The sequence below is a fragment of the Salmo salar genome, chromosome ssa20 (genome assembly GCF_905237065.1).
Source record: "Salmo salar chromosome ssa20, Ssal_v3.1, whole genome shotgun sequence".
Lineage (NCBI taxonomy): Eukaryota > Metazoa > Chordata > Actinopteri > Salmoniformes > Salmonidae > Salmo > Salmo salar.
This window is the reverse complement of record NC_059461.1, coordinates 62,843,782-62,862,365: the sequence shown is the minus strand read 5'-3', so window position 1 is coordinate 62,862,365 and position 18,584 is coordinate 62,843,782. Positions and strand designations below refer to the sequence as shown.

Below are 18,584 nucleotides of genomic sequence, written 5' to 3'. Positions count from 1 at the left end.
AAGCCAACTCGGCTCCTTCATTCATTGATCAGATGGCTCATTCATCACAAAGCCAACTGATAATGCAAGCTACTTTAATGACTTTTTCATTGGCAAGATAAGCAAACATAGGGATGACATTCTAGCAACAAATGCTGATACTACACATCCAAGTATATCGGACCAAATTATGAAAGACAAGATTTGTACTTTTGAATTCCGTAAAGTCAGTGTGGAAGAGGTGAAAAAAAATATTGTTGTCTATCAACAATGACAAGCCACCGGGGTCTGACAATCTGGATGGAAAATTACTGAGGATAATAGCAGATGATATTGCCACTCCTATTTGCCACATCTTCAATTTAAGCCTACTAGAGAGCGTGTGCCCTCAGGTCTGGAGGGAAGCTAAAGTCCTTCCGCTACCCAAGAATAGTAAAGCTCCCTTTACTGGCTCAAATAGCCGACCAATCAGCCTGTTACCAACCCTTAGTAAACTTCTGAAAAAAATGGTGTTTGACTAGATACAATGCTATTTCACAGTAAACAAATTGACAACAGTATTTCAGCATGCTTATAGGTAAGGACACTCAACAAGTGCAGAACTTACACAAATGACTGATGATTGGCTGAGAGAAATTGATGAGAAAATGATTGTGGGGGCTGTCTTGCTAGACTTCAGTCCAGCTTTTGACATTATTGATCATAGTCTGCTGCTGGAAAAACATATGTGTTATGGCTTTACACCCCTTGCTATAATGTGGATAAAGAGTTACTTGTCTAACAAAACACAGAGGGTGTTCTTTAATGGAAGCCTCTCAAATATAATCCAGTTAGAATCAGGAATTCCCCAGGGTAGCTGTTTAGGCCCCTAGATTTTTTTTAAAATTTACTAACAACACGCCACTGACTTTGAGTAAAGCCAGAGTGTCTATGTATGCAGATGACTCAACACTATACACGTCAGCTACTACAGTGACTGAAATGACTGCAACACTCAACAAAGAGCTGCAGTTAGTTTCAGAGTGGGTGGCAAGGAATAAGTTAGCCCTAAATATTTCTACAACTAAAAGCATTGTATTTGGAACAAAACACTCACTAAACCATAAACCTCCATTAAATCTTGTAATAAATAATATGGAAATTGAGCAAGTTGAGATGACTAAACTGCTTGGAGCAACGCTAGTTTGTAAACTGTCATGGTCAAAACATTGATGCAGTAGTAGTAACTAAGATGGGGAGAAGTCTGTCTATAATAAAGTGATGCTCTGCCTTCTTAACAACACTATCAACAAGGCAGGTCCTACACGCCCTAGTTTTGTCGCACCTGGACTACTGTTCAGTCGTGTGGCCAGGTGCCACAAATAAAGGACTTAGGAAAATTGCAATTGGCTCAGAACAGGGTGGCACGGCTGGTCCATGGATATACACAGAGAGCTAATATTAATAATATGCATGTCAATCTCTCCTGGCTGAAAGTGGAGTAGAAATTGACTTCCTCACTACTTTTATTTATGAGAGGTATTGACATGTTGAATGCACCGAGCTGTCTGTCTAAACTACTGGCACACAGCTCAGACACCCATGCATACCCCACAAGACATGCCACAAGAGGTCTCTTCACAGTCCCCAAGTCCAGAACAGACTATGGGAGGCATTCAGTACTACATAGAGCCATGACTACATGGAACTCTATTCCACATCAAGTAACTGACGCAAGCAGTAAAATTAGATTTAAAAAAACAGATTAAAAAACACCTTATGGAACAGCGGGGACTGTGAAGCAACACAAACATTGGCACACACACACACACAATAACATAGGCACTATACATACACATGGATTTAGTACTGTAGATATGTGGTAGTGGTGGAGTAGGGGCCTGAAGGCACATAGTGTGTTGTGAATGTATTGTAATGTTTTAAAATTGTATTAACTGCCTTAATTTTGCTGGATCCCAGGAAGAGTAGCTGCTGCTTTGGCAGCAGCTAATGGGGATCCATAATAAATACAAATACAACCTGTTAGCATTTTTCTTGTTTGACAACCTGTTAGCATATGCTAACTCACTCGCAAGGCTTGCTGGGGCTTTTGGCTGCTGTGGTCACGCAACAGATTTCCATAAAGTTTACTCCTCTGTGCAGTGTGGTTAGAAAAACACATTAAAGCTGCTCAGGAAATGACTTGCCAACACTGTTAAAAAAATATATAATTAGTGATCACAAAAACACCTGTGATTAACTAACTTTTTTCACAGCCAAAGCAGCCAAGTATGGCCCACTCCAGGGCTTCCTTGGTGGAGCAGGAGGAGGAGGCTACAGACCAGGTACGATAAGAGACACACTCTGGCATGTGACCAACAAAAAAACATAAACCTGATACCGAACCAAGAACTAATGCAAACCCTCTTACCAATGCATGCATTTAAAATATCCTCTCTTCCAATGTGGTTTCTCTACAGGAGGAGTTGCTGCTGGATGCCAAAGCAAATACTGTGGAAGGCAGAAGTAGAGGATGTTCTTCAGAAGAAGTTGAACCTCAAGAAACAATGGTGCTACTGCATGATCTAGAATGTACATTTTATATGCACAAAATCCCCCATTACAGTATGTAAAGATATGTTGTACTTTATTTGACTCAATATATTTTTTATACAAACCCACCGACCCAGACTTTTGCACACATTTGATGTGACTTAGTGTTTTTGATTGTGCCTTTATCATTGTTCATTGTGTTCATCAGCTCTTACTGACATGTCTGCGATGCTCCCTTTTAGTAGTTACCAAGTGTTTGTATGTGCATGCATGTGTGTGGGCGTGGATGTGTGGCTGTGTGTCTCTCTATGTGCTTGTGAGTTTTCACATGTTGCCAGAGATGTTTGGGTATATAGGAGAATATGAAAGATTATCCAACTAGAGCCATTCAGCATGCTTTTAATGCAGAGAAGTGCTCCAAGTCAAAACCAGCACCATTCCTGTAACTGTACATCCCTCTCCATGTGCTTAGTGTCTGTGTGTACCAAAGTTGGAGATCTTCACATACTGACATCTCAAACCAAGGGTTGAGCTTCAAGAGGTGTGGTTGGTAAAGTGCTGATAAACTTTGGCCATGTATCTTCAGAACTGCCTCCTCTGGCTTTCTATCATCTCTGCTGCTATTTATAGCCCTGGGTGAAATAGCAGTGGCATAGCGCGTGTGTGTGGGCACAGGTTTCACAGTCCATCTGCCATCAGCAACTTTGACTATATTTTAAGTGCCATGGTGTAAGTAGCCTTCTTGCCTTGATTTCTGACAAACTTGGGAAGTATGAAGAGCAGGTGTTGCTCTGAATGTGATAAAGCTGATGACAATCAATCCAAAGGTGTTCAAAAGATTTGTAGGTGATATCTTCAGTGATATTCATATCATACATTGTGTTGGTTTGTACCCAAGTCCTTTCAAATGGTGTGTTTTGTTTTTTAAATGATTTGTATGTTTTAAGTTTTACAAACATGTAAAAGTAAAACTGAAATCCTTTCGATACTGCTCTGGCATGTCTTGTACGTTATGTATGTATGTATTGAACATTTTGTTTTATTAATTACTTATCATTTTTCTGGTGTCCAAGATTAAGTGCCTAGAATGTTATGCATATCTGTAATCAATCTAGTTTCACATGCAGTTATAGTTTCATTTATGCAAATTGTCGCTCATTATTCAAGTTTCAAATGTTTCCGCTCATGAAAGTAGACTATCACCATATTTGTGTAATCTTGAATAAGGCAAAAAATGTTTGTTAAAAAAAAATATATATTTGGGTAATGCATTTAATCACTGTTGAGAATTTTAATATGTGTCTGTGTGTAGGCTATAGCCCCTAGTCTGTGTAAATTGTGAGAGTGAGCTCCCATTTCACTCTTTACTTGAGTTAGTTACAGTTGAATAAGACTCACTAGACATTACTGACCAAAGATTGATTCGCTCTGTTATAAAGTTACACTACGATGTCTCTTTAGGGATTGTGTGTACTGTATGTTGTAGTAATTGCCCTAGGTTATCATGACTCTCACTCGCTTCAGTTTTTGTAGCCTACTCGTGAGGCTTTTTCTGAACTGTGTGTGAGCCGCTCCTCTGCCGTGCGGTGGGATAGTATTCATCTTATTTAAATGGAAAAAGGAGGAACGATGGGGTTTTGCACTTTTATATTTTCATGACGCACATGTGACTTGTTCCCGGTAATCCCGGCATTTTATTTGCTTAAGTAAAATAACGAAATAAAATGGTTAATAAATACACATTTGTGCCCAGGCATCAGCTTTTTTCCACCTGCACCCAAACTGCACCAACATATCAAAATGAATCAATGGCTCAAATGTTATTCAGGAACTTTAAAATGTCTGAATGTAGACTTTTAATGCAACTAGCCTATTCCAGTCTGCTCTCATAGACTATATGACTATTCTAATACAGCTATTATGATATATATCCTATTTATGTGATGGGTGCATTGCGCATCGCTTCGTCTCTCTGCCCTCAGTTGCTTGTGCTTGTGCTACGCAGACAACATTTCCAGGGATTGTTGTCGGTTGGCCAACCCATATTTTCCGGTCCCCCAGCCTGAATGTTTCAAATCGCCCATCCTCTCCTCATCGAATGAACCGAAGTAGTAGTATCAAGCTGTGAGGGTCGAGTCTATCCGGCTTCATAAACACACAACACGAATAGCGGTGCTTTGGTCGAAGTGAGACCGGTTATCTGTTCATCAGAGTCAGGCTCTCATAGAGCTCCGAATCGGAGAGTGAATGAGGTTGATGCTGCTCTGTTGTGACTGGAAGGACGAACGTATGGGAGAGGAGGAAGGTGAGTTTAAGTTTTCGATACGCAGTTTTTCTCTGGAAGGATGATAGCGGGTGTCTTGAAGCATGTGTCAGGGCGGGAGATGTTATTAGAGCGAGCGCAGTGCATCCTTCCGCGCTCGAGGACAGAGACGCTCCACTGAATTCATAATAAACAACACAATAGATACATTGTGTTATGGTGTTTTTGGAGGGTTAGCTTTATGAAAAGTATTCTGTGAGAATTATCAATAAAGAATGTCCGGTATGTCCTTGTTTTGCTGCAATAACCCACGTAGGTAACGTTAGTCGTTCTATTTAAGCCCGCTGCATAATGCTAACAAGGCTGGGATGGTGTTTAGAAGTATTATAATTTGTGTATTTCAACTGTTAATGTTTTGCTTAGTTCAATCTAATTAAATCATAATTAAATGGGGTGGTGAAACTGCAGCGCTGCTCTAACCTACAACAACACAACTGATACAGTTACACTTTCTTTGAAACAATACCTTTCCTTGTCATTCCATTCCTGTGAATCCATGACCTCGTTTAGCCTACTTTCAATGCAACTACACCTCGAGTCTAAGAGTCGGAGCTTACCTGGCAGGGTTGGTCCTACAAAGCCAAAACCCCTGGAAGGTTGAGCATAATATACAGGGAATTTGTCAAAGCTGTTAATGAGAACCTTGACGACCTTGTACGTAGCCGTTGGGAATTCCGGTGGGGTGCCCCAACCCAGGTAGTGGCAGTGCTGGCAACACTAGCTGCAGTAACCCATGGGAAGAGGGTCACACTGGGACAATCAGAGAGGGGGCAAATTATTGTGGCTCTGGTGGCACAAAATAATCAGAGGACTGACTGCACAGAGATGCTTGGGAAATGGTCACAACAGGGGACAGCATGTGTGTTCCTACATGATTACATATGTGTTATTTAATAGTTTTGATGTCTTCTCTATTATTCTACAATGTAGAAAATAGTCAAAATAAGGAAAAACCCTTGAATGAGGTTGTGTGTCCAAACTTTTGACTGGTACTGTATAATTTTTTTTATAACTGTATATAATACAATCAAGGTGAGGGCGTTGGAAATGCTTTTGGTGGTCGATCTGCTTCTGTGGCTGGCACTGTGTGCTCTTTTTAATTAAAGGATGGGTCCCAATCTCTCAAAGGCCCTAGGATCCAGGGGGACAGGGGTGGTCTGCCAGTCACTGGGATGACAACCTAACTTGGGATGCGGGGAGGTTTTAGAGGGTGGAATAGTGGAGAACAATTGGAGGTTTACTTAGTAGCAGTGCAAATATCATGGTACAAATATATGGACACTCATTCATTCTGGTACTTTTTAATGGTAAGTTTACAAGCATATATTATGATAAATAGAATATAAACTTGTATCTCATTATGGTAAATGGTGAAATAAGTATAGCCAGTTTATAATTGTAATGGCTTAGCAGATAATAAGAAAAGAGAAGGAATATAATACCTATTGTTTACAGGGAACTCATTCAAAAATGTTAGGGGGGGGTATACTTCTCCCATGGGTAAAGAAACTCAAAAGGGGTGATGGTATTAATAAACAATAATTTTGATTTGAATGTGCAAGTTGTTCAAACGGATCCACAAGATAGATTATTTTAAATATGTTATTGGACCATAAACAGATTTGGCTCTTTAATCTATACGGCCCAAATAATGATGATCCACACTTCTTTGAAAATATATATAATAATTGATCAAGCAGTACAAGACTCTATTATTATGGTGGGAGATTATAATAGGGTTTTAAATACCTCAATGGAACGTAAAGGAAATTACTCTACAAACTAGAACCCTTATGCACTTAAGGAAATCTCAAATATCATGGATATATTGGAACTAGTGGATATATGGGGGCTTAGGTATCCTGACCTAGTGAGTTATACAAGACAGAGGCTCAATCAAGCTAGTCGTCTTGACTATTTTCTAATGTCATTCTCGCTGGCACCAAAAGTAAAAAAATGTGTTGATAGGGGACAGAATGTGGTCGGACCATCAAATAATTGGCATGATACTATTACATAATTCTCACATGGGCGAGGATATTGGACATTTTATCAAAGCCTATTGGATGATAAAAACAAGTTAACTTGGACAAAAGAATTTATAACTGACTTTTTCCGACATAACATAGGTACAGCAGATCCCCTTATTGTATGGGACACTTAAATGTGCCTTTTAGAGTCCATGTAATTCAATACTCATCTTTAAAACAAATGCAATTTAGCTCAAAATAATTCCTATTTAACAAAGGAAATAGAAGGACTAAAAGTACAGATAGATAGCAATACAAACTGTACCATAGAGGCACAAAATAAGTTAGGGGGAAAATAAATGGAGGTACTTATTCAAGAAAGATCTAGTGTATTATATTATCCAAATAAAGCGAACTGTATGGAATATGGGGAAAAATGCAAAAAAAATACATATTCAACATAGGAACGCTACCAAAAATGATTTACTGAAACTTGTTACAAATGACATTCACCCATGATTCGCCAAATTATATTTTGAAAGAGGAAGCAAAGTACTTTTAGCATATGTTTTAATTTCAGTCTCCTCCATCTCCACTAACCGAAGTGAATTGTTAGGATTTTTTTCTATTAATAATGTAAAATGAACATCTGTATAGAAAGACTCATGCGAAGGCAAAATTACAGAGGAGGAACTTCTTGGTGCAATTAAAGCCTTTAATTCTGGGAAAACTCCAGGGCTAGATGGCATACCAGTTTAGGTATACCAACCCTTTTTTGATGTACTCAGAGGACTGTTATTAGCATATTTTAACCACTCCTATAAACATTTTATATTAGCAGATACTCAACAAGAAGGTCTGATTTCATTATTACTGAAACAGGACCCAAATGGTAAATATAAAGATTCAGTCCGTAAAAAAAAATACACTTCAGTGTTGTGATGCACAATGCATAGCGCATTGAATTAAAAAGGTATTGTCGGATATCATTCATCCTAATCAGACAGGTTTTTACATGGAGGATACATTGGAGATAATATAAGACAAGTACTGAAAACAATAGAACACTATGGAAAAATCTGGGAAACCAGGCCTGGTATTCATAGCAGACTTTGAAAAGGCTTTTGATAAAGTACGACTGGAATTTATATATCAATGCCTGGAACATTTACATTTTGTAGAATCTCTTATACAATGGGTTAAAGTTAAATATAGTATAGTATATATACTGTAGTGTAAAATAGTAAATAATGTCTACTTCTCTGAAAGTATTAATCTGTCAAGAGTAGTAAACAAGGTTGTCCACTATAGGCATATCTATTTATTATGGCAATCGAAATGTTAGCTATTAAAATCAGATCCAACAATAATATCAAGGGGCTAGAAATCCAGGGCTTAGAAACAAAGGTATCATTGTACGCTGAACGCTATTTATATAATGAATATGAATTTGGAGAGCATAAATTATTAAACATTAAAGCAGACCTCTCACGTCTTCAGTCATACGAAAGGTATACTTAAATCCGAACTGGTTCTCTAGCAGATTAGTAAGAATATCTCAACCCATGTTCAAGAATGGCCATTTTCCCTTTTTTCAGATTACCTCTCACTTTCAGTTATTTCAAAATTAAATAATTGTCACGTCCTGACCAGTAAAGGGGTTATTTGTTATTATAGTTTGGTCAGGACATGGCAGGGGATATTTGTTTTATATGGTTCGGGGTGTGTGTGTATGTAGAGGGGTGTTTGGTTTATGTATTCTGGGGTTTTTGTCATTGTTATATGTTAGTGTATTTCTATGTTCTGTCTAGTCATTTCTATTTCTATGTGTAGGTAATTGGGGTTGGGGCCTTCAATTGGAGGCAGCTGTCTATCGTTGCCTCTGATTGAAGGTCCTATAAATAGGAATGTGTTTGTCATGGGTATTGTGGGAGGTTGTTCTTTGCATAGCTGTGTGTTGCCTGCAAGACTGTTTGTCGTCCGTTTATCGTTTTCTTGTTTTGTTTATTAAGTGTTCACATTAAAAGTTAAATATGAGCACTCAACCCGCTGCGCCTTGGTCCGTCCATTACGACGACCGTTACAATAATTTCCAAAATATCGCTATTTTTAAAACAAGCCATAGAAAGTCGGTTGCAATTTCAGTTTAATCCACCTGAAAAGACAGAACAAATAATACAAAAGTATTATCGTTAAACTCAAATATATTTATTGATAAAAAAAAACAAAAAAAACACATATATTTTGGGATTTAAAAAAAAGTATAATATTTCTAAATTATATCAAATAGGACTGGTGGAGTTATGTCACACATGCAACTAACAAAAATATATGGAAATGTTTGCTCTACCCAAAATTACAAACAACTAATTGCAGCATTACCGCAAAAATGGAAGCGGCAAAAGGTAAGGAACTTGTCTGTCGGCCCTGCGTTAAAGACCAGTATTGGTTAAAGAAAATAGTGAGGGCCAAAATGTTTACAGCTGTGCCATATAGATCGCAAAATAGTTGGAAGAGATTTTTGATGTACCAATTCCATGGCACATGGTACAGTGGTTCCTCCTTTATTAAAAGTTGCAGCGTACTGCAGCAAAACTTGCATGCTGCCACAGAAATCTATGGCATGTTATTTAAAGTGCCAAATCAAATCGTATTAGTCACATGCGCCGAATACAACAGGTCACCTTACAGTGAAATGCTTACTTACGAGCCCCTAACCAACGATGCAGTTTAAAAAAATACAGATAAGAATAAGAAATAAAAGTAACAAGTAATTAAAGAGCAGCAGTAAAATAACAATTGCGAGACTATATACAGGGGGGTACCAGTACAGAATCAATGTACAGGGGCACCGGTTAGTTGAGGTAATATGTACAGTTGAAGTCGGAAGTTTACATACACTTAGGTTGGAGTCATTAAAACTCGTTTTTGAAGCACTCCACAAATTTCTACAGTTTTGGCAAGTCGGTTAGGACATCTACTTTGTGCATTACACAAGTAATTTTTCCAACAATTGTTTACAGACAGATTATTTCACTTATAATTCACTGTTTCACAATTCCAGTGGGTCAGAAGTTTACATACACGAAGTTGACTGTGCCTTGAAACAGCTTGGAAAATTCCAGAAAATTATGTCATGGCTTTAGAAGCTTCTGATAGGCTAATTGACATAATTTGAATCAATTGGAGGTGTACCTGTGGATGTATTTCAAGGCCTACCTTCAAACTCGGTGCCTCTTTGCTTGACATCATGGGAAAATCAAAAGAAATCAGCCAAGACCTCAGAAAAAAAATTGTAGACCTCTACAGGTCTAGTTCATCCTTGGGAGCAATTTCCAAACACTTGAAGGTACCACGTTCATCTGTACAAACAATAGCACGCAAGTATAAACACCATGGGACCACACAGCCGTCATACCGCTCAGGGAGGAGACGCGTTCTGTCTCCTAGAGATGGACGTACTTTTGTGCGAAAAGTGCAAATCAATCCCAGAACTACAGGAAAGGATCTTGTGAAGATGCTGGAGGATACAGGTACAAAAGTATCTATATCCACAGTAAAACGAGCCATATATCGACATAACCTGAAAGGCCGCTCAGCAAGGAAGAAGCCACTTTTCCAAATCACCATAAAAAAGCCAGACTACGGTTTGCAACTGCACATGGGGACAAAGATCGTACTTTTTGGAGAAATGTCCTCTGGTCTGATGAAACAAAAATAGAATTGTTTGGCCATAATGACCATGGTTATGTTTGGAGGAAAAAGGGGGAGGCTTGCAAGCCGAAGATCACCATCCCAACCATGAAGCACGGGGGTGGCAGCATCATGTTGTGGGGGTGCTTTGCTGCTGGAGGGACTGATGCACTTTACAAAATAGATGGTGTCATGAGACAGGAAAATTATGTGGATATATTGAAGCAACATCTCAAGACATCAGTCAGGAAGTTAAAGCTTGGTCGCAAATGGTTCTCACAAATGGACAATGACCCCAAGCATACTTCCAAAGTTGTGGCAAAATTGCTTAAGGACAACAAATTCAAGGTATTGGAGGGGCCATCACAAAGCCCTGACCTCAATCCTATGGAAAATTTGTGGGCAGAACTGAAAAAGCAGGTGCAAGCAAACCTGACTCAGTTACACCAGCTCTGTCAGGAGGAATGGGCCAAAATGCACCCAACTTATTTTTGGAAGCTTGTGGAAGGCTACCCAAAACGTTTGACCCAAGTTAAACAATTTAAAGGCAATGCTACCAAATACTAATTGAGTGTATGTAAACTTTTGACCCACTGGGAATGCGATGAAAGAAATAAAAGCTGAAATAAATCATTCTCTCTACTATTATTCTGACATTTCACATTCTTAAAATAAAGTGGTGATCCTAACTGACCTAAGACAGGGAATTATTACAAGGATTAAATGTCAGGAATTGTGAAAAACTGAGTTTAAATGTATTTGGCTAAGGTGTATGTAAACTTCCGACTTCAACTGTATATTGTCCTGCTAATAACAGGATTAATAATATATCTGTGAGAATTTCCAAGGGGCTTTTATATAATTGTTAATTAATAATAATTATTATCGCTTTGTTAAAAAATAACACTATTTGAGATTTAGTTTTCAAATAATGTAAAATGAGCTAGGAAAAAGGCCGTTCTTGAACATGGGGTTAGACATTGTTACTAATTTGTAAATAAAGCCAGTTTGTTAGGGCTGTCCCAAACTTTAAAAAAATCTTTGTTGACCGAAAGTCATCTGTTCTTTGGACCATTTGATTGCTCAAAATTTTTAAATGTGTACATTTTCCATGTATAGAATGTGTTTTAATAAAATCACCTATGTGCATGGAGCTTGTCTGATGCCTTAAGCTTATGGTTTGTTGCCTCAAGAGGGCGCCAGAGATCTAGATAACCAGAAGAAAAAAATCTTAACCTGACCCAACTATTCTCCTCCCTTTCCTTCTGGCTTTCACAGATTCTGCCATTACTCTCCTTAAGTTGCAATAAGCAATAGGCTACTCAAGGATTCTGTAGCCTTTCTCATGTGGAATGCCAATTTATCTTACCATCTCTACCTATCTGCATGCCAGCTATGGTTTTCATATGCACATTTTCATGAAATAGTTTAATTTAATTTATAATAACGTCTTCATATCTCAAAATCATTGTCATGGTTAATCAAAATTCTATCCAAATCTAAATGAAAATGATACAAACCTAAAAAGTAACTTCTATTGCCATTACCAACTATGTAAAAGTAGCCTACATAAAGCAAACAAATAAAAACATTGCAGCCTGTAGGTAGAAAATATCCTGATAAAAAGAAATATCCTACAAATCACATTGGCTACAGATGGCCTGTCTGCAACAAACTTGAAACATTGTGGGTGGGTTGCACCAACATGGTTTAAATTAATCTGGGATTAGAGCTAATCTAGGTTTTGTAAATCTAGGTTTATAATTAATCAGATATGTGTTGCACCACTTCATTTTAAATCTGGATCAGTAAATCTATGATTAACGGTTTTAAACTATGATTAGTGACATTCTACACCAGTATATTAGGTATTTTGTGAGTTGAAACAAAGTAGCTAGCCTACTTGACAAAAGAGGCAACAAAGTTGCTGTTCCTTGATAAAAGAATAGCAATGTATCACTGCTGGAACTCCCTCAAAGATTTGAAATAAAATCTATTTACCATTAACGTTACTAGACAGAACTCATTCGTTAGCTAACGTTAGCTACCGTAGCTAGCTAGTTTATAAACCAAGCTACCTAGCATAAAATATAATGTATTATTGTCATTACTTAGTGTTATTTAGCCCTTTATTATTTGTTCGCTAGCCACCTGATCATAGCATGTCAAAGAAGTTCAAACTTCTCCGCTTATGAAAAAAAACTTGTCAGAGCTGATGGAGGAATTTAGTAATGTACTGGCAGATAAGACTCAACACGACTGTCAAAAAGAAGGAAGACACCTGGCCCGTTTTATGCAACAGATATAATGGATCGACACGGATTAAAGAGGGACCAAAATCGGATGAAGGCGTGCTGGATTTTTTTCAAGCAAAAGCCAAAAAGGATGCGGCAGAGGAGAGGCGGGGGCTATTTCAGACCGAGGGGGCCCTCCGTCCAAGACAATTGATCAACTCTCCCAGAAGATATGCAAGATGATTCACCAGCTGTTTGTCCCTCTCCTTAACCCCAATGATGACGATGGACAAGTCAGCCCACCAATATTTAGTAAGCATAAATAACTGGTAAATATCAATTACTATAATGCAAGTTAAAACTAACATTAATTCTACTTCACTACAATGTTACCGTTATCAGCCCCGTTACAGCATATTGCAAAACGTCGTCATTCGTACCCAAGGCTGGGCATATCGTAAGCCCCAATGAAATTATTTTACAACATGGGCACGTAAATAGCCTACTAATAGTGAATACATTTTCTTTCTTTCCTTTAGTTGAGCTGACACCCTGTGTCGTGGAGAAACAGCAGTGCCTGGATCTTTCACCAGCAGCAAAAACACCAGACAGGCCAAGCAAATGCCCCAGAACTGACATAAACCAAGCTCATATTGATGTTTTGGAGCTGGAGAGAGAGAGAAATATACTGCAGATTGAGGTCCTGAATTTACAAAAAGAGCTACTGTAACGGTTGTCGTCGGGAATAGAGGACCAAAACGCAGCAGGAATGTGGATGCTCATCTTGTTATTTATTTTAAATAAAGAGAACACCAAAATAACAAAACGAAGAACGCACGAACAACAAAACAGTCTTGTCATGCTCACACAGGCAAAACAATAAACAATCTCCCACAACACCAAACCAAACAATTACCCATATATAGGACTCTCAATCAGAGGCAACGAGAAAGCACCTGCCTCCAATTGAGAGTCCAACCCCCATCAACCTAAACATAGAAATACAACAAACCAGAAAGAACATAGACCAAAACCCAGAAATAATAAATCAAACACCCTACTACATAAATCACCACCCCGAACCACATAAACAAAATACCCTCTGCCACGTCCTGACCAAACTACAATAACAAATAACCCTTATACTGGTCAGGACTTGACAGTACTCCCCCCCTAAAGGTGCAGACCCCGGATGCACCTCATAAATAAAATGTTTAAAAAAACAACAACAACAACAAAAATCCCCCTAAAGGGAGGGAAGGGAGGGTGGCTGCTGACGGCACTTGTGCTACACCCCCCTCCCCAACCCACCTATACAGGAGGTGGTTCTGGCTCCGGCCTACTGTCCTCCAGAATGCAGACAGACTTGCTCAGTTTCGGGCCGTAGGCAGACTCCCATCGTTCCGGATCGTAGGCAGACCTCTTCCGTTCCACACTGTAGGCAGACTCATTTGATACACAGTTAATCATATTTAGTTCCGGGTTGCTGATAGACTCCCCCGGTTCCGGGTCGCAGGCAGACTCCCCGGGTTCTGGGTCGCAGGCAGACTCCCCCGGTTCCGGGTCACAGGCAGACTCCCTCGGTTCCGGGTCGCAGGCAGACTCCCTCGGTTCCGGACTAGACACTGTTGCCGGATACTCTGGACTGCACACTGTTGCCGGTTCCGGGTCGCAGGCAGACTCCCTCGGTTCCGGGTCGCAGGCAGACTCCCTCGGTTCCGGACTAGACAATGTTGCCGGATACTCTGGACTGCACACTGTTGCCGGTTCCGGGTCGCAGGCAGACTCCCTCGGTTCCGGGTCACAGGCAGACTCCCTCGGTTCCGGGTAACAGGCAGACTCCCTCGGTTCCGGGTCACAGGCAGACACCCTCGGTTCCGGGTCGCAGGCAGACACTCTCGGTTCCGGACTAGACACTGTTGCCGGATACTCTGGACTGCACACTGTTGCCGGATACTCTGGACTGCACACTGTTGCCGGATACTCTGGACTGCACACTGTTGCCGAACTCTCGAGGCTGGGCTGACGCACTGGAAGCCTGATGTGTGGTACTGGATGTGCCAGTCTGGGGACACGCACTTCAGGGCTAGTGCGGGGAGCGGGAACAGGCCGAGTCGGACTGGGTTGACGCACTAGAAGCCTGATACGTGGTGCTGGTACTGGAGGTATCAGCCTGGGAACACGCACCTCAGGGCTAGTGCGGGGAGCGGGAACAGGACGAGTCGGACTGGGCTGACGCACTGGACCGTAGAGGCGTACTGGCGGTCTCGAGCGCAGAACTGGCATCGCTCTTACTGGCTGGATGCCCACTTCCCCCTGGCAAATGCGGGGCGCTGGTACTGCGCGTACCGGCCTAAAAATACTTGGCCTCGCCACAGTACCCATTACCCCGAAGCACGGGACCTGTCCAGTCACTGGTTGCCCAAAAAAGGTACGGGGATTTGGCCTGGGGCTCACTCCTCGCCCAGCCAAACTACCCGTGTGCCCCCCCAAAAAAAAAAATCTTGGGGCTGCCTCTCGGGTTCCCTTAAATCCTCCACAGCCCTGGAAACGCCTCTCCTCAACTCTGCCCATGTCTCCTTTTCCCGACAGTCCATATCATATTCCCATCGCTCCCTTCTCCGCTGCTTGGTCCTATTGTGGTGGGAGATTCTGTAACGGTTGTCGTCGGGAATAGAGGACCAAAACACAGCAGGAATGTGGATGCTCATCTTATTTATTTTTTAAATAAAGAGAACACCAAAATAACAAAACGAAGAACGCACAAACAACAAAACAGTCTTGTCACACTCACACAGGCAAAACAAGAACCAATCTCCCACAACACCAACCCAAACAATTACCCATATATAGGACTCTCAATCAGAGGCAATGAGAAAGCACCTGCCTCCAATTGAGAGTCCAATCCCCATCAACCTAAACATAGAAATACAACAAACCGGAAAGAACATAGACCAAAACCCAGAAATAATAAATCAAACACCCTACTACATAAATCACCACCCCGAACCACATAAACAAAATACCCTCTGCCACGTCCTGACCAAACTACAATAACAAATAACCCTTATACTGGTCAGGACTTGACAGTACTCCCCCCCTAAAGGTGCAGACCCCGGATGCACCTCATAAATAAAATGTTTAAAAAAACAACAACAACAACAAAAAATCCCCCTAAAGGGAGGGAAGGGAGGGTGGCTGCTGACGGCACTTGTGCTACACCCCCCCTCCCCAACCCACCTATACAGGAGGTGGTTCTGGCTCCGGCCTACTGTCCTCCAGAATGCAGACAGACTTGCTCAGTTTCGGGCCGTAGGCAGACTCCCATCGTTCCGGATCGTAGGCAGACCTCTTCCGTTCCACACTGTAGGCAGACTCATTTGATACACAGTTAATCATATTTAGTTCCGGGTTGCTGATAGACTCCCCCGGTTCCGGGTCGCAGGCAGACTCCCCGGGTTCTGGGTCGCAGGCAGACTCCCCCGGTTCCGGGTCACAGGCAGACTCCCTCGGTTCCGGGTCGCAGGCAGACTCCCTCGGTTCCGGACTAGACACTGTTGCCGGATACTCTGGACTGCACACTGTTGCCGGTTCCGGGTCGCAGGCAGACTCCCTCGGTTCCGGGTCGCAGGCAGACTCCCTCGGTTCCGGACTAGACAATGTTGCCGGATACTCTGGACTGCACACTGTTGCCGGTTCCGGGTCGCAGGCAGACTCCCTCGGTTCCGGGTCACAGGCAGACTCCCTCGGTTCCGGGTAACAGGCAGACTCCCTCGGTTCCGGGTCACAGGCAGACACCCTCGGTTCCGGGTCGCAGGCAGACACTCTCGGTTCCGGACTAGACACTGTTGCCGGATACTCTGGACTGCACACTGTTGCCGGATACTCTGGACTGCACACTGTTGCCGGATACTCTGGACTGCACACTGTTGCCGAACTCTCGAGGCTGGGCTGACGCACTGGAAGCCTGATGTGTGGTACTGGATGTGCCAGTCTGGGGACACGCACTTCAGGGCTAGTGCGGGGAGCGGGAACAGGCCGAGTCGGACTGGGTTGACGCACTAGAAGCCTGATACGTGGTGCTGGTACTGGAGGTATCAGCCTGGGAACACGCACCTCAGGGCTAGTGCGGGGAGCGGGAACAGGACGAGAACACCAAAATAACAAAACGAAGAACGCACAAACAACAAAACAGTCTTGTCACACTCACACAGGCAAAACAAGAACCAATCTCCCACAACACCAACCCAAACAATTACCCATATATAGGACTCTCAATCAGAGGCAATGAGAAAGCACCTGCCTCCAATTGAGAGTCCAATCCCCCATCAACCTAAACATAGAAATACAACAAACCAGAAAGAACATAGAAATACAAAACATAGAACATAGACCAAAACCCGGAAATAATAAATCAAACACCCTACTACATAAATCACCACCCCGAACCACATAAACAAAATACTCTCTGCCACGTTCTGACCAAACTACAATAACAAATAACCCTTATACTGGTCAGGACTTGACAGCTACTGCAAATTCAGAAACTTCTTCAGGAAAACAAAATGCCCACTGTGTAAAGAATGCTGATCTTTTTTTAATATATATATTTTTAAAATTATTTATTAAAACAATGCTTTCCCAAGCAATTTGTTGTCCTCCAGTTTTGTCCCCACTCTTGTGTTCTGGTGCTTCCAGTTCCACCGTGTATGGTATTGAGAATAACAGTCTTAATAATACATTTTACTACAGATAGCTTAATTAGAAATTGTACTTGGCGATCAAAATATAATATGTTTTTTATGTTACCAATGTTACATTATACACACCTAAGGCAGCAAAATGGTTCTCAATCAAGGTTCTCCTCACAGCATTCCCATTTGCATTGGCAGCATGTTGCACCTGGCCATCTTCTCCATTCTCCTCAGGTAGGTCTTCCTTAGGTAGCTCGTCTCCTTGTCTCTTGCCAAAGTTATACAGAACTGCCACTGCAATAATGATTGTCAGTGTCATGTCCATCTTTGTGCAGAGCCCCTCCTGTAGGCACGGAAATATTTTTTCCACACTCCAAAACTCTCTATGAGACCTCTTGTCAGGATGAGAGGTGTTGTATTTTCTATTTTCTGGTGTCTGGGCGTTTTAAAAGGGATGTCATAAGGTACCCACGACAGGCATATCCATTGTCACCTAGTAGGTGGCCTTCAAATGCCCCCCCTATCCAGCATTGCACACAGACGATTATTGTCAAAGATTCTGCTGTCATGGGTGGATCCTGGCCATCTAGCTACGATGTTGGTGAGCTGACCTTTGTCATCATAGACAGCCTGCACGTTGATGGAGCAGTAACCTTTCTGATTACGGAATAGTTCTCCATTCTCACCACCAGGGTTGGGAATAGGAATGTGTCCACTCTATTGCCCCTAGTACACCTGGGAATCTAACTCTCCTGTAAAATCCAGCTGCTGATTCCTCTTTAGGATTGAACCTTATGTACAGATTATTCAGACCAGCAATAGCACTGGACATGGACTACAATCCTGCAGATGGTTGACTTGTGTAGTCCAAAAAGATCCCCATCCACCATCTGGAAACATCCAGTTGCATAGAACCGTAGGGCCACCAAGAGCTGAAGTAGTGGGGGTACAGCCGTGTTCCTATCACTCCCATGCTTAATGGTTGGTGCAACCTTTCTTTCCAGTTGCATTACAGAGTCCTTGGAGAAGCGGTATCTCCTTGAAAACTCATCATTATCATAAAACTCAACAGGATTCAACCTCTCTCTAATTACTCTCTGAGGAACTCTGTCGTTTTGGTCTTTCCACAGTAGATATGCTGCCATTTTATCAGGTAAAC

At 41.5% G+C, this 18,584-nt stretch overlaps 2 protein-coding genes across 25 annotated transcripts in view; both read left to right on the top strand.

The window, feature by feature from the left end:
* LOC106581051 (elastin) overlaps positions 1-4,251 on the top strand; it is a 53,963-nt gene extending 49,712 nt beyond the window's left edge. For all 24 annotated transcript variants that reach the window (XM_014162757.2, XM_045703757.1, XM_045703744.1 and 21 more), the window contains 2 exons: positions 2,235-2,303; positions 2,439-4,251. In XM_014162757.2, coding sequence (XP_014018232.2) covers positions 2,235-2,303; positions 2,439-2,488 — 119 coding nt within the window. In that variant the 3' untranslated portion in view covers positions 2,489-4,251. The remainder of the gene's footprint in view (positions 1-2,234; positions 2,304-2,438) is intronic.
* Positions 4,252-4,550: 299 nt separating this feature from the next.
* Positions 4,551-18,584, top strand: part of LOC106581050 (LIM domain kinase 1) — a 109,429-nt gene continuing 95,395 nt past the window's right edge. Inside the window, exon 1 of the mRNA XM_014162741.2 lies at positions 4,551-4,816. Coding sequence (XP_014018216.2) covers positions 4,759-4,816 — 58 coding nt within the window. The 5' untranslated portion in view covers positions 4,551-4,758. The remainder of the gene's footprint in view (positions 4,817-18,584) is intronic.